The 23,071-nt window shown below is 41.2% G+C and overlaps 1 protein-coding gene across 1 annotated transcript; it reads right to left on the bottom strand.

Annotated features, from left to right (window-relative positions):
- Positions 1–1,643: 1,643 nt before the first annotated feature.
- Positions 1,644–20,741, bottom strand: DDX56 (DEAD-box helicase 56). Its single transcript, XM_063445546.1, has 14 exons — positions 20,634–20,741; positions 18,637–18,798; positions 17,038–17,192; positions 16,701–16,871; positions 15,322–15,412; positions 12,578–12,819; positions 11,779–11,910; positions 11,351–11,464; positions 10,924–11,018; positions 7,181–7,257; positions 6,569–6,658; positions 4,554–4,659; positions 3,955–4,055; positions 1,644–2,175 (listed from the first exon to the last, which is right to left on the bottom strand). The coding sequence occupies exons 1-14, from the start codon at positions 20,682–20,684 to the stop codon at positions 2,083–2,085; spliced, it is 1,680 nt and encodes a 559-aa protein (XP_063301616.1). The 5' UTR covers positions 20,685–20,741; the 3' UTR covers positions 1,644–2,082.
- Positions 20,742–23,071: the final 2,330 nt, after the last annotated feature.

Raw genomic sequence — 23,071 nt, forward strand, 5'->3', positions numbered from 1 at the left:
TTAAACCTCAGTATTCAGGTTTAATTGCCGTGTTGGCACTTTAAGGAAAAAAAAGTTGTCATGTATTGCGGTTTGGGCACTCGGGCTCAAAAAGGTTTGCCATCACTGCAGTAGACGAACATCGTTCGGGAGTTTCAATCACACGAACAAGGGGAGCATTCTACACGAATCAGCTTTACTCCATCTATGGCGGTTTTCGTACAAATCCACGCAAACGGAGACCGGCTCTTGCTACCAATTCTATGGAACTCTTTTTCGGATTCACCCTCGCGGTAGACTGGTCAAACTTCCACACGGTGCCGTTCGAAAACTACCAAACGGATTTGTCTGAATATTTCAAATATGTGACTCCCATCAAGCTCAGCTACCCAGGGATATGGTTTTTATGTCTGTTTATGATATTTCTGGAAAATGTGAAATTGTAAGATTTTTCTGGCCAGCAGATAATTGAGTTTAGTATATTTCCAAAACTCAATTATCTTGCTGGCTCAGAGGAAGAGTTTGATGCTGAATATATTAAATGCCTTGGCTCATGTGTGGATTATTATTCGATACCAGAGATATTTTACCCTGTGGATTATTGGCGATATTATTTTATGGGAATAAGGGAATGACAGACGGTAACACATATTCAGACCATCACAGGTGTCATACAGTTGAATTTCATGCCATTGTGTAATATTTTACTACAGAAATCTACAAGTAGCTCTCATGGGACATGCACACAATACAGCTGGGGGTTAAATTAATTTATTTACACATAAATACAAAGAAAGAAGTCAAAGACGTGTAAAGGATAAGACACAGGAAATTTATTGGATACAGAAGCTTCATAATTCATTTCTCATATTTCTAGTTCGGAGCATGTTGCTTCATCAAGAAAAATAATACATTTACTCTGCGTTTCTTCACTGAAAATTATTCAATACAACATTCCAACCATATAATTATCATTATACAAGTTTGTAGCTTATATAGAACCTATATAAACATATCACTTGACTCAAATCTGTGGCAATATTAAATATTAATACTGCAAATAAAATTACTTAATGGCTGAATGTTGTGTCTTGTTTCAAAACCAAGACAACTGTTACACTAAACATGTTTTTACGTGTTTTGTGGATAGCAAGTTCACCTTCAGACTGTTATGTATTTAAGCTACACATTGCGCTGGTGGAATAATCACTAAATGTGGAACAAAGAATACATACTTAACTATAGCTCTCTTTTTCCACTTTCAAGATGGCCTCTAATAAAATGTAACTTTTGAGCACGTCTGCCATGGACACCATATGTATAATCTTTACTACCATGCCATAGGCACAATGGCAAAGCTGAAAAGTATAGAAGAACATCATTTTTTTTTTTACCCGCGCATTTGCTATCAATGTGACCAACACAATGTATCTATATAAAATTGTATTTCCTAGAAAGTTACAAGTCATGGCTACCATAACCGGAACACATTCATTTTGGCTCTTGGTATAAAGTTTACTTACAAGTATTATGCTTCAGAGAAGGATTGTGGCTCTTGGTATAAAGTTTACTTACAAGTATTATGCTTCAGAGAAGGATATCAAATCTTGGTTGCAAAAACCTGCAACATGCACACATTTCTCAGAAACCAACAAGGGATTTGGAGAGAAAAAAAATTATATATATATACACACACAATTTAAAGACAAAAACACATCCCCTCCAGGACCGAATGAGGGACACTGCACAGACATAGCCGGAGGGAAGAAATGTAAGGCACTCTCTGCATTGATCTCTCACTAGAAATAAACAGATGGCTATTTAGAAGGTGCCAATCTGGGTGGTGTAGCAGTTGTGAGGTTTAGCAGACTGATATCTAAACTACATGAAGTACAACAGGACAGCGACTGAGACCAAGAGTAAAAACACTTTCCTCTAAGACATAGGAGCAGGTTAGTTTTCATGCCTCCCTCAGATGTAAAGACCAATCCATGGATGTGTGAAGGTTGTCTCAATGACCAGTCCCATATTTATTATAATTTACTTCCCTCTACAAGAGGTGGGTGCAGTTGGAATGCTTGTGCATTCCAGCCTACCCCATACTCAGGATTTTGCTGCGCTTTTTCGGACATTGGACTGTCCCTTCTTGCCCCGTGTGTATTTGAAGGTGCGCAGTGGATTCTTTGACTTTGAGAACTGCAATAAATAAGAAGAAGAAATGTCAAACAAGCAAATTGTATACTCTTAAAGGACCACTATAGGAATCAATCATGCATTTCAAAAAGCTGAACGTCCTCTACTGCTACTCAGAGAGAAACATTGGAATGGATGAAAAGACTAAGAGCACCAAGGCTCAGGCAAGACAACACAACAGGTGGCAGTGTGGGCAGCTGTGCGGACGGAGTCTCAGCACTAGAAACAAGGTAAGTAAAAGTTATGTTTTTGAAATCATCTAGGAGGGATCCGAAATCTAAATATGTACTAGAACACAATAGTGTTAGGAATACACGTCTGTATTCCTAACGCCACAGTGTTCCTTTAACACCCCCGTACACACAACAAATAGATCCAGTAAATTCAAACCAAGCATTATGTTCACCAATAAGTAAAAAATTAAGACATTTATGTTCGGCACAGGGTATTATAGACAAACTTTACACAGTAAATATTACAAACAGTGATTTTTGCACGCAAAAATGTATTTCTAGGCTCAGCTAGGCCAGCCTATAGGAAGCATCCAAGTGAAATGATGCATATTTACTTTTTCTTGAGAAAATTTTACTTTCTTCTATCTGGTTGAGCAGTTGTGTTTAGTCAGATTCTACTGTTATCTGACCAACTGTTGCTTAACCTAAATTGCCTGCTCTTGCAGTTTCACACAGGGCAATCAAAGCATAGCCCTATGTGCTCTACATAGCAGCCGCCAGACTTTCAAAAGGATTCTCCAGTGCCAGGAAAACAAACCCATTTTCCTGGCACTAGAGAATCCCCATGTCGTTAAAACCCCTAACAGCTACTTACCTGAATCCAACGCCGATGTCCTTCGGCGCTGGGTCAGGTTCCACCCACGCTTCTCCCCTGCCGTCAGCTGGCGGGGGAGACCTAATGCGCATGCGCAGCAATGGCCATTCGCGCATTAGACCTCCCAATAGGAAAGCATTATTCAATGCTTTCCTAAGGGGAAAATCTGACGCTGGAGGTCCGTGAGGAATTGCAATGTTTTACACTGCGGCACTAGGTGCAAAAGGGTCACAGCACCCAGATAACTTCAATTAACTGTAATGGTCTGGGTGCCTACAGTGTCCCTTAAATAATTAAAGGCTCACTTTAAAGTTAATAGGGTTCCACATTTAAAAAGGGCAAGATTAGAATTTTAAAAAATACCATAAAACTAATTCTATAATACATATACAACATTCTGGAGAGTCACAACTGGACCAGGTTTAAGTGATCAAATTAGTTGGAAAGTCCATGAAATTCACAATCAAACATTCTACTTGACTAACTGTTTTAAAACAAAGTGTCAATAATTATGTAAATCAGAAGTTTTTTTTCCAGGCCAAAAGGTAAAATACTACAAAATATAGTAAAAATCACATGTTCTACAATTTAAAGAGTGTTACAAAAATTACCCAAAACACATCAAGGATTTGTTACATACATGTAATTTACAATGTTTTTTTATGTGTGTGTTTTTAATAGAATGGCTTTTGATGAAAAACAATTGACATTTTTAAATATATAAGTTTGCGCATAAGTAGTACAATTTAGTTATCCCATTAGTTTCCATCTAAAACAAACAATTTATTATAAACCAAAGTCAAGATGAAGAAAACCGTTATGATTCTGATCCGGAGTGCCACCTCTAGATTAAAAGGAAGGAAACTACCTATAGCTTAAACTATTGCACAGAATTATGGCTATGCATTTTACTAATGGGGTGTAAGGAGGGGCAAGGAAATACATTAGTCTCACCTTTGACCGAGCCTCTTGTATTCTGGAAACTCCAGTTCTTAACTTTCTCCTCTTCTTCCTGCGGTGATAAGGATCAGCAATGGAGCGCAGAGAAGGAGGGACTGAGGGGACAAGAGATAGTAAGTCAATAAGGAAACCAATGAAGGCCATGGTGTAGTTTAAAGTTACAGTAATAATGTACAAGGGAAGGTAAAATAAAAAGGCACAAAGGGGTGAATTGACTACAAATAAACAAACAATGCTAATAATCCTAGAGAGATCCTACCAAGATCCTAGCAACGCAATCCCACATAAAAATAACGTGGATAAATGAACTGTGCAGGAATACAACACCACCTTTAGACAGGCTTTAATACGCACAATGACTTATTCACAGTGACAATGACACAGAGGACACCTACAGGCACATAGATATATAACACACAAAGTAAAAAGGTGATGCCCTCAAGTAAAGTTACACAGTGGTATACATACCAACACCTGAAAACAGAATAGCAATAACAGACGTGGCAATAAGGGCAACAATGGAAGAGATAAATGGTAGGATGTAAGGGGCAAGAAATACTTTTCACATTAAAGAGATAAGACCCACAACATACTCAGGTAGTCAGGAACATTTTTGAGGTGAGGTTTGACAACGGCAGGGTGCAGAGGCTTATCATGACGCAAGAGGTTGAAATCACGAGGGTTGTCTTCAAAATAGGTCTGCAGATAGGAACATGGTTCAAAACGTAAGAAAAAACAAAATATGTATTTTTTTTTTTAATCCACTCTACAACACACACACGATTTTATTTTTCGCTACGGGAGATCTTGTTTAGAATTCAATTACACAGTACAACTCTGTGGAACGTTTTAGATGTGTAAAATCGTTACTCTTCAGCTTCCTGATGGTGATTAAAGCAATAAGGGAATATAGGAAAACTACGTAATTCTGTAATTCAGAGAAACATATGCTTCCACAACTTCAACAAGTTCAATGGCAGCATGTTAGCTTTCGAAGCCTACCAATTTACAGCTGTGCTGTTCTCCTAATTAAATTTCCCATTAACAGCACGCACATGGTGCCAAGCTGAATGTCACAGTAATGAGCCATCTATTGCATGAAAGGCATATCCACGCGCTTACAGATAGTATATGTATAGTGTGACTGCCTATAGATAGAGATGTAGGGATCTGCTATTTTCCTATATCGTCACTCAGCATTTTTCTTGTTTTAGTTACTATATTTGGAATAACTGACAGTATAGTTTGTGGAGGGAATCTTAGTAATCCTTATCTAGGTTGCGCGGCACTTTGATCTCCTGTAAGAACTGTCACTTTAGCTGAGAGCACTTATCTTTAATTCGTTTTGATGAGAATGTCAAAGCAACTTTTAAAATTAACATTACAGTGAATCACTTTGTCAAATTTTTGTCCAAATCTGAGAGATAACTAGGCAAGTCTGAGATATACATTCAATGTATTTAATATGAGGACATTTTTATGCAAAGTTAACATTTTACAGTTTCCTGAAACCCTTTTATATTATTACCTTGGTTTTAATTTGTATTTTAACCCCTTCAGGACGGAGTCAATAGTGCACGTTCTGATCAAAACAAAACGTAAACAAAAACTAGAATTTGCGCTACATGTCTGTTCAACCGTAGTTCCCCTCTTTCAAATTATATGCACCCACACTTATTATATATCATTTTGTTCAGGAGAAACAGGGCTTTAATTTACCATTAACTATTCATATATGGAACATAATTCATTATGAATAAAATTTTAAAAAAAATGTGAGAAAATAAGATTTTTTTTACAATTTGTATTTCCGTCTGACATTTTAGCTGTGAATGCCATAATACTGTTAGGTTTTACTGCACAAAAATGCACATATTTGTAATCAGCGATGTCTCACGAGTACAACAGTATCCCCCATTAACAGGTTTTAGGGCGTTTTGGAAAGTTACAGGGTCAAATATAGAACGTTCCACTTTCAAATAGAAATTTGCCAGATTGGCAATGTTACCTTTGAGACGGTGTGGTAGCCCAGCAATGAGAATTACCCCCATAATGGCATACCATTTTAAAAAGTAGACAACCAAAGGTATTGAAAGTGGGGTATGTTTAGTCTTTTTTAGTAGCCACTTAGTCACAAACACTGGCCAAAGTTTTTCGGTCCATGCAGGTGTTACATATCCACCTGGCATAATGTTTTATAGTATATTATATCAGGGCTCAAAATAGTTCTAGGCTGTGAAGACTGAAAATTTAGGTGGGGTGAGTAGAAAGTCACACCTGGTGATGCACCATGGATGCTCCAGGTTTACAGTGGTGAGCAACATTTACGCCCTGGCAAGTAGTGCACTCTAGAATAAGCCCTGTATTATAGAGTGTGCCTTGGTGGGAGGGAGAGGGGTTGGTGGGGGGACAGAGAGCAATGTCAAGCCAACATCACAGGAGTGGATGCACACGGCAAACGGCATGCAGCTGAGCAGAGGTTTATCAGCTAAGCTAATGTCTAGAAAAGTAACAGAAAAGGCATGCTGGGATGTACAGCTATATAGAGACTACACTACATAATGTGGGGGCATATTATTAGAAAGAGGGGCTAACAGTGTTTGCCAACCTTGAGTTTTTCCGAATTAAGAAGTTCTTCCTTTATCTCTTTCAAGCGTGCCTCCTTTATTGCTTGTTTGGTGACAGATCTCATGGCATCCTGTGTATATAGAAATGTGAAAGTTTAGTGAACACAAAATTCAGAAGCTCCACAGACACTGTCAGAAGTTTAATTATTACAATTACAGTACGATTACATTAAAGCATGTCTGTATCAAACGGCACTACACCACTGTACGTCAATGAAGTTGTAATGGTACTTGGAGTTCCCTGGGTTCATCTTACTTTCCAGTGCTAACCTGTTTTTGAAATATTTCCCCAAATTCACCATTCTGCCTCTTCTCTGGTGCTCAAGGTAATGCAGAAACATTTTGCGGACTTTCTTAGCCTATCCCAGTCTCCCCAGAGTACAGCTTACAAAATACATGTATGTTTAATTGCAATGGGTGAACAGTGACAGACTGAGAACATCAGCTGAATGCCTCCACATTAGCACCAAGCACCAGAGTAGAAGCAGCATAACAGGAGGCTGGGGACGCTAGGGACTCCAGACACCATAATCACTTAACCGAGATGAAGTGGTTATTGTTCCAAATGTGATCCTTTAAAATCCAGCACTCACCCGACAGCGGTACCGAAATCCTTCCACCTCCTCCATGCGAAATCTATAGGGCTTTAGAGCGCACTGCTCAGGACCATCTGCAACGGAAAGAGGTAAAAGGCAAAAGCGCACATTTAGTTTATTTCTATTAAAACATACATAGCTATAAATTTTTTTCTTCCCCCTAGACATATATAGTTGGTCTGTAAATATTTGGACACTGGATTTGAAATGAAAAAACAGATGCAATTAAAATGCAGGCTGTCAGCTTTAATTCAAGGGGTTGAAAAAAAATTATGAAACGTTCAGGAATAGTAACCAATTTCATCCACAGTCCCCTTATTTCAGGAGCTCAAATGTAATTGGACAAGTGAACACAATCAGAAATAAAATGTAAATTTTTAATACTTTGTCAAGAATCCTTTGCAGGCAATGACTGCTTGAAGTCTGGAATGCATGGACATCACCAAACGCCGAGTTTTCTCCTTGTAATTCTTTACCCGGCCTTTACTGCAGCGGTCTTCAGTTGTGGTTTGTGTGTCTTTCTGCCTTAAGTTTTGTCTTGAGTAAGTGAAATGCATGCTTGATCGGGATGAGATCAGGTGGTTGACTAGGCCACTGTAGAATACTCTACTTAAAGGACCACTATAGTGCCAGGAAAACAAACTCTTTTTCCTGGCACTATAGGGTCATTAGGTCCCCTCCACCCTCAGTGCTAGTGGAAGCCATGCATGCCGAAGACATCACACTGCCTCCACCGTGTTTTACAGTGAACCATGAGCTGTTCCAAGCCTTCTCCATAGTTTTGTCTTCACATCTTTTGGTACAGGTTGAATTTAGTGTCATATGTCCAAAGAATGATGTTCCAGAAATGGGCTGACTTTTTTTAAGATTTTTTTTTTTGCAAAGTCTAATCTGTCCTTTCTATTCTTGAGGCTTATGAATGGTTTGCACAATGTGGTGAACCCTCTATATTTGCACTCGTGAAGATGGTAGACTTGGATAATGATATGTCTACCTACTGGAGAGTGTTGCATGAAATACAAGTGTCAAGCTATGCCATGACAGCGTAAGCAAGCCCAATGGAAACAAAGAAAGACATAGGCATGGCATATGAGCAGTGGTGTATTTAGGATTTGTGCTGCACCCCCCTCAAATTTAAGTTTTCCCCACCCCTTCATGTCAAGGCCGCACTTTGACAGACACGCACTCTCATATACACTGACAAACAATGACATACGTGGACACACACATTTCTCCCAACACTCACAAATTATTATTATTTTTTTTTTTAAATTTCAAATCCACCCAGCCTCCTTGGGCGAGCTGGAGTGGATTACTTACCTGTCCAGTAGGGCTGCTGGGCGGCGGACAGGAAGAGTAGGCGACGAGGGAGCTTTAATCTTCCTGCTCAGCTCCCTCGCGCACTGCTTAGTGATGCTGGGATGCCGCGCGCCACTTAGTGATGCTGGGAGCCTGGCTCCATTAAGCGGCGCGGAAGGAGCTGAGCAGGAAGAGCTCAGGTGAGTATGTATCCTCGCTGTCCACCGCCAGCCTCAGGGGGGAGGGGGGTTTAAAAGAGGACAGCCGGCCAGCTCTTGAGCCCCCCCAGGACACGAGGCAAGCAAGGGATCTGCCTGGGCGTTTGGGGCGGCATTTTTTGCCGGCCCCTGCAAAGTGCCGCCCAAGGCAGATGCCTTGTTTGCCTCGGGGAAGACACGTCCCTGCATACGAGACATAAGCACATTTTTGTGTAGGTATAGGTACTCAAGATAGTGAATTTGTCTAAAGCTTAAACAAGAAATAGATAAAAAAAATTAAAGTAAAATAACTAATATTAGCATGTGTGACGGTAGTCAGTCACTGGGTCCCCAGATTCCTTTTGTGTTTTAGCGATTATTGGTGCAGGGTATGTTGAATGTATTGCTTGTCTGCGCCTCCCCTCCCCCCCCCCCTTTTTTTTTTTACCTGTCCTATTGTTTCCCCAGCAGGGCGTTCTCTCAGGGACATTGCCAGACCAGCTTGAGCTAGCTGCCCTGTCCCTCCTCAATCTCTTATCAGCCCTTGCTATTGTCTGACCTTCCCCTTCCTTGTACTATAGTGCTCTTATCAACCTATTGTATGTAAATGAGGTTGTTGGGGGTTTAAAATATGTGTGTTATGTCTATTAAAGTTAGTTGTTGTTTTAACCTTCACCAAGTGTCTGGTGTTTGGTCCAGGGTCGAAAAGGCCCTCAGTGATCCCAGTCAAGCCTCGGTGACTGGGTCTGAAGTGCTCCAGGGTCCCTGATAGCTACGAGGAAGCAGACTTGGCTGAGGTACTCGGTCGGAGTACTGGAGCTCCGTCACAGCATGTATAGATGAAGCACAATTAACACGGCATGTAATGGTGAGATGGGAAAATTCATGGCATCTGCTTTTGAAGGAGTCCAATTATGTGAGCGATACAACAGTCCTGGGTGGCAAGCCATCATTCAGCCTATCCCGGGTAATGGGAGTCCTGCATGCTGAGGATTTTATGAGCCGCGACTCCCTGATGTCGATGAGGGGCATATCCCTCCAGCCCCAGGCCGGTTTACAGGCCATTTTTTTCGAGCCACGGACTTGGGGGATCCTAGTTTTTTTTTGTATTTACTTTTTGTATCACAGAGCTATGTTACGATGCTGCCGCCCAATCCCATGTGTTCCCTATTAAGGATTAATAAGTATATAGCGGTGTATATAAAAAATACCCCTCTCTGTCTGAGATATCTTTGCCAGAAGCTCAAGGAAGCAAGGTGAAGAGTCAGTGTAGGAACCCACCTGAGGGGTCTGCCTTGACGTTGGCAGGCGGGCATTTCCTCCAATAGCCATTGGAGTAACTAAATGACCTCCATTTGTTTTAATATACAGAGGGATTTAGGAGAGAGCGCAGGTAACTTTCTTTTATTTTGGTAAACAGCCAAAAAAACTTTCGTCAGTGTCCAAATATTTTAGGACCCAACTGTAGACACACACACACACACACACACACAAACACTGTGTCTTCCAAGAGCATATACCAAATGTTATGTCTGTGTGTCTCTTGTGAAGACACACACACTTAATCTCTGAGAGACACACCCAGTCTCAACCCATGAGGAAAAAGGAACTGAGGAACTCTGGAAAGTTCAAAGAACTACTGGTAGCCCACAAACAATTGTTTGAGGACAGACTGTCCAATTTAAGCACGAATATACCAAACATTAATACACCCAACAAAGACTGAAATAGGTGTGCGTGCACCACCTGACACCTGTGTGTCTCAGCATGCTCTGTCCAGCACACAGGCAAGTCACTGGCTATCAGGCAGTGTGCACAAACACTGCAGGTGGAAGGCACAGTGTGTGCCAATCACAACATGGCCACCACCACCCCTTTCAACCAACCAGTAAGATTGCCCTGTCTCACAAAAAGCTAAGTAATGACATCACCACCCCGCAGGACATCTAAAGAATAAAACGGTTGATGCAAGGGAGCATCCCACCAAAGTTGGACAGACATGGCAGAGAAAAAATAGTTAGTCCACAGGGAGGAAAGTATTTTGCACAACATTTTACACAGACAACCATAAAAAAACATAAATAATAAAATACATTTAAAAAAAACAAAAAAAAAAACAGTTTGTTCAAAACACAAAGTATCACTTTGGTCCAGAGTGAATTTGTTAGACGACAGCTGTCCTTTAATATAGAAACCAAACATTTTATATAAAACTAGATAATCGCAATCACAAATCACACTCACCCCCTCCCAGTGCCTCTTCAATCTCTCCCAAAATAGGCAGCTCTGTGTGCGCCACAAACGTAAGAGCAACCCCGGGGTTATTAGCTCGGGCCGTCCTGGAACAAAGATAAGATCGTGTCAAGGAAAAAAAGAGGGTGGAAAAAAGGAGTTATATGAGGGATGGGAAGAATTGCAAGGTGATGTATGGGAACAAGACTAATTTAGGGGGGTGGGAGGGTGTAGACTAGGATACAGGGCTAGATCAGAGAATGATGAAAACGGGAGAAAAGACAGAGGGTAAAGTACATAGGAGACAGTTCTGATTTAGAGGTAGAAAGGTAAATAGGAGGAAAATTACTAATTTGGCTGTTGGTGTAGAAAGAAGACCGAGGGAGATCAGGAGGCTAATACAGAAAATAGAATGTGTATAGATCTCCATTACACATACCTTCCTGCGCGGTGGATATAGGAATCAACAGACTGAGGGAAGTCAAAGTTCAATACTGTAGACACATTTTGAAAATCAATACCACGAGACACTCCATATTCACTACTTTGCACTCTGAAAATGAGAGGGTTAAAGACAAGAGTGAGGGCTTCCAATCACAAACCTAATGGAGGGCTGCTGCATGAATAACAGGAAGAACAGCACTACAATGACGCATTCAATATAGATATAACAGAGCTATATGGCAAGACAGAGGTTTATAGTGTCAACACAGGTCTAGAGCAGGGAGCTGCAGCACGTATAGGTTTGACCCATGTTTTAAGTCAATGCAATAAAAAGTTAATTTTAACAATGCTACTGTAGGAATAGAAAGCTAACACACGTCAAGAACATGTAATATATTGTGTAAGGTAGAATAAAGTTCTCACTTTTCTGATTTGCCTCTTTTCTTCTTCTTTGCTTGCTTGTTTTCTTGCTCAGTAGGAAGCGATAACGAGTGTTCATCTGTCGCAACAATGTAATCATACAAGCCTTGATTGAACTGTCCAATAATGTGACACCTACAAGATCAAAAAAACAAAAACAAAATATCACTATACAGATGAATATATTCTCTTGAAGTCACTAACCGGTACTGAAACATTCACAGCATGAAAGAATAAAAACCCAGCAATTATATATCGCTGGCCATCTGCTTACTTGGCTTTTAATTTAAGACTTTTCTAATCATGTAACCTCATTAAACTGGTTATAGTGCCCGAATCCTCTGGCACTGTACCTCCATACACTGTTAAAGAAATGCTCCACTGTCCAAACACAAACCAAATATAAATCATGGTTTAGTAGCTACATCCCAAGTAAAAAAATTGCACACTTTTTTTCCCCCCTTTGGGCGTATATCTAAAAACAGCTTGCAAAACCTGCAAATATCTGAACTGAAGCATTTCTTCCACAGTCCAAATTTTCTATAGTTGTTCAATAACAGACTTCTCAATGCAGCTGAATGAGAGATCTTTGCCAGGCAGGTGCACTCTTGAGTTTAGTTCCACTGAGCTAAGCCACCAGTAAATAGGAGGACCGGTTGTCTGATCGACAGGGGTGGGGGGAAGATGACACAAGATTAATTTTGAAAAGTGTGAATTTCTATCTGCACACTTTACACATAAGGCATTTCAGCAAACTAAAGGGTCTGAAGTTTCCCATTAAAAGACTTTGGGTGCCTCTTACCGTGACTGTACTGGGAGTTCAGAGTTCAGTACGCAAGCTGGGATGCTGAACTGTTCCAGGAAGAGCTTGAGTCTATAACTCCTGTCCACATCATTTACAAAAATAATAGTTTTCCCACGAACAAGTGAGAGTTTAAGCAATGTGTAGAGCAGCAAGAACTTGTCCTCTTCCTCACACTGGATTTGATATTGTGTGAGCTGAGCAGAGTCAGGTAACTGAGATTCCTCAAGCTTAAGTATCACCTGGAGAGATGGAAGATAGAATTCAGATGCAGAATATACAGAACGATGGAAACTACTACATTTAAAAACAGGGAATGAAAATATACACTAAACATAACCACACAATCAAATGAAGTGAGCAATTAGCAAGATGACCAAAGGAAACTGGATTCAGTCTCAACTTTACAATAAAGGGATCTCATTGCAGACTCTTACCTAGTCCAGTTGTGCAAAAGGATACAAGAAAAAACAAAAAATTGGGAGCAGAGCCGAACACCTGAGCTGACACCATTTCCCTGAGCTTCAATGCCAGATATTAGATCTAACTAAATAGACTATCCCAGAGTTCAATCCGCTGGAGACTTTTTGTTCCTGCAGACAGGCAGGAAAGTGCGCATCTGCAGGTAGGTCTGGGCCCTACCTCAATCACCAACGAAGGCTGCACTCCAGTACCTGGCATTCCCCAAGGATGCTCAAAACACCCCCCGGACAACTAACAGGGACCCCGGCACATTGCTGACAGTATGGGCCGTAGAGTTAGCAAGTGCATACAAACAGAGACTCCTGGAATATTGGCATCATGCTACAACGTGCGACTGCCTGCAAAATGGTGGCATGGCAAGAGCAAGACACCAGTTCCACCCCCTCTGAGAAGGCCATGGGAGAGACTTTGGACCTTCCAGCACCTAATACATCCATTACAGTGTCTATAGCTCAAGATGCCTTGATGCCAGCCACCAAACTGGACATTAAGACTCTCTTATTGGAACTAAAGCAGAGGTCTGCGGCCAATATGGACCTGATGAAAACAGAGATCCAGGTAGTGACTGCCAGAGTGCAGGCCTCAAAGAAGATATTCCGGATGTACAGCAAGAAAAAGGCCTTAAAACAAGACTTCCTCCAATTCCAATCTTCCCACTCTGACCTACTAACAAGATTCGACCTGGGTAAGGGCAGAATCTAGCTCACCAATATAAAACTCAGAGGCATACCGGATGCAATCGGTCCCGACGAATTACGAGGATCCTACCAGTGTTGTTGCCACACACTCAGGCAAATAAATTGGTTCTTGATGGCTTCTTTGGCATTAATAAGCCCAGACAAGCACCTAAATCAGCATCACGTGATGTGATCATTAGATGTCAATCCCTGACAGATAAAAGGCAGATTCTAGCTGCGGTAAAATACAAGTCTCCATTGGAATTTGAGTCATTACAATTCCTGTTTCAAGATTTGACACGGAGTACCCTACATTGGCTAAAAATCACTGGGACCGGTGACCCACCGGCTCCAAGAAGTGGGGGTAGATTACAGATGGACACTACCAAGAGCCTTAACAGGCACCCGGAAAGGCAGTCGCCAACTGAAGTTGACCCTATCCTACAAGCCCTGGGGCTCCCAGAGAGACCCGATCCTCCAGAGAACTCGACAACATTGTACGCATGGGACACCCCCATCCCCTTAGTTAGGGATCGTAAATCGGCTCCTTAACTAAGCACACACAGTCTCCAGGCATAATATAAGTGCACCTGTAAATATATCCCCACATACTGGGTTCGCTACCTGTGCCACCGCTGAACCCCTGAGCCATTCAAAGGCTTTAGCACCACACTTACTTCCCAGTATCGCAGCTCCATAATATTTTAGCCAAACTGAGACACTGTCACAGTTATTGCACTTTACACCTAGAGTCTATTTACTACTAGAGGGGAAGGGACGATCAGAACCCCGGGAGACTCTCACCCTTATTCAGCCTCAATACTGCTCCCAGTACCCAAGTCACGTAATGCGGGTGGCTCCCTTACTGTACTCTAAAAACGCACTATTCTCAATCCCTTCCTCATCAGTTCTTTTACTTATATGACATTTACTCCTGTTATACAATATATATATATATATATATATATATATATATATATATATATATATATATATATATATATATATATATATATATATATATATATATAAATAAATAAATGAGGTTATCAATATTACCAAGTCTTTACCTGTACCATACCTGGATTGTAATACCATAACATGTTATCCTTGTCTATCTTACTTCAATAAAAAGTGAATAAAAAAAAATAAAATAAAAAAATAATATATATATATATATATATAAATATATAATTTTTTTAAAAACTATATGGGGATGTCCTCTTCATCTCTGATACATACCGTCTCAATTATGATTGAAAGCCGGGGAGGTGTAACAAGATCCACATATAAAAGGTGCCACTTTATAATGAAAACAGCAATTTGGCAAAAAAAATAAATAAAATAAAAAGAGTGTGGGGGTGGACGGTGATGTAGAGACATTCTTTACACAGAAAGCACTTCAGCAAGCATGCTTTCTGTGCTTGGAGTGCTCCCATAACTTGAACTCTTCATCTACATGTAACATTTGTCACAGCATTATATAGTCTTGCATTAACTAAATAGAAAGCATTGTAATCTATAGAGACTGCTTTGTAGCAGCACTGTCTTTAATTCTACCACATATGCCAAAATGAGACTAACCGGATTATGTAGAACAAGTTCTTTCAGAGCCTTGACATCCTCGTTGAATGTGGCAGACATAAGAAAAGACTGGTAAATTTTGGGGAGCTGGCTGAAATGACAAGCGATGTGGTCAGGACTGTAGTAAATTGCATCAGATATCCCCAACAAAATTATAGATCCTATACCATACTCACTTGCAATCACTACATATTTTCTATCAAAGACCAAAAAATGTTTCACATTCCAAGCATACAAAAACAAAGATTGCCCATAGTTCCATATGCCTGTTAGGCATGTGGATTGTCAACAATAACCTGCCATGATCACCACACCTATATACAGTGTCTTAATGTAAATGATACTTGCAATTTAATGGAATCTGATGTTTTATATGTAGATGTACATTACATATTTTTTATAATTTATGAGCTGAAGCCACAAGTTAGAGCTTAAAACAAAAAATATTAAAGGGACATTATAGTTTCCAGAACCACTACATCTTATTGTAGTGGTTCTGATGTCTATAGCATGTCCTTGCAGGCTTACATTACTGCCTAGAAACAACTCTAGGGGCAGTCATTCAGACGGCTGTCTGAATGCTGTATTATCAATGTTAGTGAAAGACATAGTCCAAGTAATTTCTACAATTAATCCATTTAGACGTTTGGATGTAACATCTTGGCTTTGCTGGACATCAACAGCATGCAAAGTGTTTTTCCACACCAAGCTGGGGGGCATCAGAACCGGAGAATTATCCTATGCATAAAGGCTCCCCCCCCCCCCATTTCTAAATGGAACCAATTCTATAGCTTCCTGCTGTTGAGATAAGCATGAAGTGTTTTTTTTTCTCCTTTTTTTATGATGAATTATTTTTATTTATTTATATTTTTACTTATCTTAGATGACAATGTGAATAATGCTTCTAGCCAGGTTTCCTCCCTGCTACAAGTTGCAGCATCACTTTATGTCTCATGTTTTTTTGCTTGACAAGTACCAATTATGTGGTAATATTCTGTTGATGCATTTTCTGTGGTGTAAAATGCATATGTATAGCAAATGTTCACTTTTATCACTCAGAATGTTAACTGTTTTTTCTATGTCACGCCTCAATAATTCTGTTTGGCATTTTTTAAATTTTTTTTTATTTCTGGCCGATGAGTACATACATTTTATTAACAATTTATTTTGTTTAAATTTATGTTCGCTTGAATATACACTCTTAGATCTGTGGCTATTCTAATCTTGTATAGGTCACTCATGGTTTTATACACATAGCTGTGTTTACTTTTTTCACATTAGTTACCTCTGTGTCATCTCCCTGAACACACTTTCCTGGGCCTCTGTAGCAAAAATCCTAAACACATTACTGCAAACTCCCCTCTGCTCTGAACACTTACCATAGCAAGTTCTTCATATCTTCCTCAAACCCAAATGAGAATATAAGGTCAGCTTCATCTATGACCAAGGCTTGCAGAGTATCTCGTACACATAGCGTCTGCTGATTAATATGACACCAAACACGAGAGGGGGTTCCAACCACAATGTCCGGCTTCTCCATCAGGATGGGTCTAATGGATAAAATAGTTTGATGTATTACAAGGCTAAAAACAGACAACTCTTTCCAAAACTGCATACCATGTATATAAAACTCACACTGCATGTCATGTAAAATTTCTACTTTAATCACTTTCTCTTTATTAAAAAAAAACAACAAAAAAAAAAAACAACACTTACTTCTGAGCAGATACGTCCACCCGGCCAGAGATATCTGCAACTCTGATATCACGGGTGCAATATGATATTAGCTGCCGGATCATTTGCTGAACCTGCTGACCCAACTCCTTTGTAGGAACCAGAATCAAAACCCTGACAGCTTGTTCAGAGATAGACTAAGGAGAAAAAAAAGGCATTGCATAATCATACAACAATACAATGTTTCTTGAAAACATGGATGTGAAGAGCAGTACATTATGCACAGTACTCATTTTATCCTTAATCTTGTTAGATTTGTAAATTAACACACACACACAAAAAAAACGATAATCGGATTGATAAGCGGTGAACCCTGAGAATGGCTTAGCCCAATGCTCTTGGCCTATCATTGAGATCTGAGAGTCCTGGTTTTGGACGCCAGCAGTGCCACTGCAGAGACTTATATGTCCCCCACAATTGTGTATAGATAAAGTTTAACCTTACATCAACTGAGATGCAATATCATATCTTCAAGGACTGTTCACCCCTAACCCAAATTTTACTATGAAACCATTGCACATTAGGGTACACGGTTTTACACTTGGACATTGAAGATGTGTCCATTCCTCATCGTAAACTAGGCATCTTGGATAAAGCAAGAAATGTAGATAATGATGGCCTTGAAATGCTAAAGCATTCTGTGACTGGATGTAAAACAAATCGAAGAAGTGTGTTCTCTATAAAGCTTGAATTAGATTTGGTCTTCAAGAACAGTCTTGACATTTGCTCTTTTATTTTATATAGGTTTCTTTGCGTGTGTAAGAATGTTGTACATTGTTACACATTCTGTATGTGTGTGGGGATTTTCTCTTTTTTTATGGTGAATTATTGATTTATTTTTACTTATCTTAGAAGACAAATGTTAATAATGCTCCTAGCCAAGCTTCCTCTCTGCTACGAGTTGCAGTATCCCTTTATGTCTCATGCTCTTTGCTTGACAAGTACCAATTATGTGTTAATATTCTGTTGACATACAATATATATATATATATATATATATATATATATATATATATATATATATACACATATATATATATTACACACACACACACACACACACAAGAATGGTTTTATAATTGGCCAATAATGTATCTAGAAGTTAGTGATACCATTCCATGTTAAAAATAAAAGCTGTATTAAACAAAATCAATATAACTAGCAGATTGCACAATGATCTAAAACAAATTAGTTTTAGCAACAGTGTGCGTCAAGTCAACCAGTTTTTACAGCCAACTGGTACAATATGCATGTTTCTTCCTCAATATATCATCTTATAAGTTTAACAGTGGTATGTGAAAGCAGAACCTATATGCACACCAAATCTTCAAATTAGGAATTCCGATTATTTGACTTAATAAATTATGGTATATCACATAGTGATTAATTCTTGCAGCCCTAAAATGTCATAACAGATGGTGTGTCAGAGAATGCTAAAATATATTGTAGTCAATATTACCACCAATAACACCTTACACACACACACAAAACTGCAAGGGACATTCCCATGGCAGAAGAAAGCAAATGAACAAGTCTTCCCTTCATACCAATTAATATTTATTTGCAGTACTGCACACTTACCATTTTCGATTGAAGGAGGTTCTGAATTATGGGTATCAAATAGGCTGCTGTCTTTCCTGAACCTGTCCTTGCCCGGGCAAGAAGGTCCTTCCCGTCTAGGGCCAGGGGAATGGCCTTCTCCTGAATTAGTGTTGGTTTGGCCCATCCTAAGTCTGCTATGGCCTATGGGATAATAGATAAGTGAAGGTTATTACTATTTTACAACTCAGAATTTGTCTTTCAGAATATTTAAACCTCCACATAACTATGTATACGTGTACATTTGACATTGGTCATCAAAATAAAATATCTTAATATAATTGTTATAAAAAAATTTCTCTTTTAATTTATGTTTACTGTAGTTTTTGAAGAAGTCACTCGTATAACTTTCCCACTCCCCCTTTCTGACAGCAATCGTTATGAACCTTCTTTCAGATTGTCCGGTATCTGAACCGATATTCACTATTATGTAATTGTCCTTTGCTTTTCAAAATCTGACAAAAATGCAGAAATAGCACATGGGATCACCATATCAAAGTGACACTATAGGCACCCATACCACTTCAACTCATTGAAGTGGTCTGGGTGCAGTGTCCCTATTGCAAAAAAACTGCAATGTTTACATTACAGCTCTAAGTCTGCCTTCAGTGGTTGTCTCCCAGACAGCAACAGGAGGCGCTTCCTGAATTCAAACAGACATTTGGTCCAGTATCTGACGCTGGACGTCCTCATGCTCTGCATGAGGACATTCAGCGTCAGCTTTTTCTCCATTGGAAAGCGTTGATTCAATGCTTTCCTATGGGTATGTCTAATGCATGCGCGCGCTGCTTTTGTCATGCATGCGCATTAGCGCTCGATCGTTGCGGGACGTAGGAGGAGGCGGAGATGCGACCCAGCTCCGGGGGACATCGGCCCTGGGATTAGGTATTAAAGGGGTTTTAACCTTTTTTTCACCTGGTAGGGCGCTATTATGTTTGTATGCTCAGTGGAAATTGCATGAGGTCTACTTTTTTATTTGACACAGAAAATAGTGTCAGGTCATATTATTGGCCACACAGATTGAAAGTTAGTGTCAGCTAATTGATCACAGCCAATGAGGTATGCAGAGATTGGCACACCCCGGTAAGAAGTCAAACCACTGGACTATTTATAATGAATGGTGCCAGGGCACTTCTGTCACCACAACAACCTCCTAAAAGGGTAATTGGGGAGATCTATTCTTTAGTCGCATGCTGTGATTCAAAAAGGGGATAAATTCTGTAAAAGCTGTGCACTCTAAGACTGCCCAATATAATATATTCCTATATTTTAAGAGACTTTACTTCAATTTCAGTTAGTCAACCTAGTATTCCATTCTTCAGTGTGTAATACTATTTAAAGCTGCTGCATACTTCTCATAGATAGGTTTTATTATTTGAAAGTGGCAAACATAAACCCATCTTTAACCTAGGTGACCAAAAAAAAAACACTTGGGATAAAATCCAAAAAATGGAGACCTTAGGGAAAAATGTGTTGAGTGGAGCTGTATTACAATAGTGAATGCTTTTATAAATAATGAATTGTTAACAAGCATCACAATATAAAGGATGTGAATCAGTGAAATGGCTACTAAAACAAGTGGCATATAATGCTCAGCTTACAATGTAAATGATTTGTCGATTGGAGGTCACAGAAAGAGTTAATGTTGTAACTAGCATTGGTACAACACATAATGCTCTACCAGACAAAAACTTATATATATGTGCTTACCGTACATACAATGCTACTAACCGCACATACAATGCTACTTACCTGTTGGAATAGCTACAAAAACTGTCATCTACTGGTAAAACTAGAATAGATCCATCTTATACCGAGTGCCAGTCTTACAGAGCCCTGCGTGATGCAGCATGGAGGACCAGCCATTAAATAATCATTATACATGCAGGATACATCCAGCGGGGTGTCAATAGATCAGTTTAACTCCCCTACAAACCCCTAATTATCACATTAGTTCCGGTCACCCGGTGTGTACTCACTCTCAATAGACGGTCATCCAGCCCCAACTCATGGAACCGCAAGGAAGACATAGCTACACGTGTGTCCCGAGGAGGACCTGAAAAACCATAGAAAGAGGAAGAGGGAGAGAGCGTACCTAGTAACTACCATAAAGCTGGGTGGGAGGGGATAGAATGTCGCGAATAGCAAACCATGAAGAGCAGACGTCAGGATAGAGTGTCATGCAGTAAGAAACATAGAATCGGCTAGAATGGAAGGCACTAATCGCTGTATAGCTCGTGTGATGCTCAAATAGCCCACTCAAAGCTTAACTTATTGAAATGCTATAATTAAGAGTAGTGTTAGCAGGTAATTTTATTTTTACGTGTTTTATTTCCAATAAGAGATAAGAAGATGGTGCACAGTATAAGATATATGCTTGTAGGAGTCCTGAGGGCTGTAGAACTCCTTCTGGGGGGGAGGAGGAGGAGGGGAGGGGGCGGCCTCGGCCAGAACAGCTTACAACTGCAGTTGAGTGGCAGTCTCAGGAGAGGGGAGGAGGCATCCCCCAGTTACCAAGATCTGTCTGGGGGGAGGGGGGGACCCACGGCCCCGGTCCGAGCAACACACCTGGGGAGCTGGGGGGGGCACTGGAGCCGGTGAGAGAAGTGAGGACACAAGGGATCAATGGGAGGGAAGGCGGGAGAGCTCCGGGGGGGAGGGACCCATTAACCTCACGGACCTGGTGGTCCTCACTACCAGCGGGCAACACCCCTAGACTCACTCACACCAGACTCATAGCTAACACCACAGAACCAGGCTCGGAAACAGAAAGCTCACAAGCCTACACAAGAAAGACAACACAAGGGTCTCTCAAAGGGCCCACCATAGGCTCACAGCACAATGACGACACCTTATGCGGGGGCACCCTGCGGAAGAAGGGGGAGGAGGCATTAAAGAACGCAAACACGGACACACATCTAGGCGACTACGAACACCAGGCACAACGGAATACGACCAAAGGGAGGCTATATCGGGGGGACTATAAGGGACACTGGAGACTAAATCTAGGGGGAACGAACACTAGAGGGAACACACTCATCTACCGACTTGTAAAGACAGCGTCAACTACGCACAAACCGGGTAGCTCGGACGGGACTACCTCAATACGACTCACATGGAAGACCAGACAGGCCCCCTTATATAAGTGCACAACAAATCATTACGGGGGGGACCTAAAGTTAGCGACATGGGGCACTAGGGACGGACAGCTCTGGTAGACATATTAGGGACACAGACGACACCCCGCGGGCGCACTGCCGAGAAACTGAGACTTGAGGAGGGGGGACCAATACCGGAACCTCACTGTCAAGTCCAGAGGCACATTGCCCATATTTCATCCGCTTGCAGCGGAACAACCGCCACCACACGCAAACTAATTGGCTAGCTGAGTTATAGTCGACCTTAACCACCTAACGCCCCACTGGGCTGATCTCGCTCCCGTATTGTGGTCTACGCCCTTGTGTTCACAGGTTCCCTGGTGGTCCTCGGAGTTGCCGCGTCGCCCCCTGAGCTCTACCCAGGGGATATGCCTCACGGGGGGGACCGGACACTGTTGAGGGGAGCCTCCCGTTCCCGGGGAGGAGGGGTGGGGAACTGGTGGTGTATACTCTGAACGCGAGGGGTCTGAACTCTCCACAGAAAAGAGGCACTGCGGGAACTCAGGGCGCTGAAGGTCTCGGTGGGGTTCTTCCAGGAGACCCACTTTCGCTCAACCCAGGCACCAAGATTCTCCAATAGGCACTATCAGATGGGATTTTATGCAAATAACCCAGATGCAAAATCAAAAGGGGTGGCGATCCTCTTCTCGAGGGAAGTACCCTTCCGAATGGTGGCGGAACAAACAGACCCGCAGGGGAGGTACCTCTTCCTGAAGGGCACAATCCACCAGGCACAGTACACATTCGCCAATGTATACCTCCCGAACAAGGGGCAGACAGCCTTTCTGAAAGCCACTCTAGAGGCCCTAGAATTATTTGGGGAAGGCACGGTAGTCCTGGGAGGGGATTTCAACGTTCCAGTGAACCCAGAGATGGACACGTCCACGGGGAAGATGACGCTCCCAGATCACGTGATACGGGGAACCAAGGCTCTGTTAAGGGACCATATGCTTATAGACTGCTGGCGGGCGGTCAACTGCGATACCAATGACTTCACCTTTTACTCAACAGCACACAAATCCTACTCCAGACTGGACTACCTATTTCTTCAGCATCGACACTTAGACAACCTTCAATCGGCACATATCGCACCGATGACCTGGTCGGATCACGCGCCAGACCTCATGGCCCTTAAACATCCGTGCCCATCCCAGAAGCAGTGGATATGGAGATTGAATGAGGCACTGCTGGAGGACCCAACGGTGTGCGCGGACCTGACTGCGGCCTCGGAACAATTTTTTCTGGAAAACGCTACTCCG

This window comes from Pelobates fuscus, chromosome 3 (genome assembly GCF_036172605.1).
Source record: "Pelobates fuscus isolate aPelFus1 chromosome 3, aPelFus1.pri, whole genome shotgun sequence".
Classification (NCBI taxonomy): domain Eukaryota; kingdom Metazoa; phylum Chordata; class Amphibia; order Anura; family Pelobatidae; genus Pelobates; species Pelobates fuscus.

What these genes read in the sequence shown, in the direction of transcription:
- DDX56 (XM_063445546.1), bottom strand. Translation starts at nt 20,684, where the DNA reads ATGTCTTCCTTGCGGTTCCATGAGTTGGGGCTGGATGACCGTCTATTG. An exon ending in TATATCCACCGCGCAGGAAG is followed by an intron (nt 11,019 to 11,350) that starts GTATGTGTAATG and finishes TCTTTGTTCCAG; the next exon opens with GACGGCCCGAGCTAATAACC. An exon ending in TTAATTCGGAAAAACTCAAG is followed by an intron (nt 4,660 to 6,568) that starts GTTGGCAAACAC and finishes TCCTATCTGCAG; the next exon opens with ACCTATTTTGAAGACAACCC.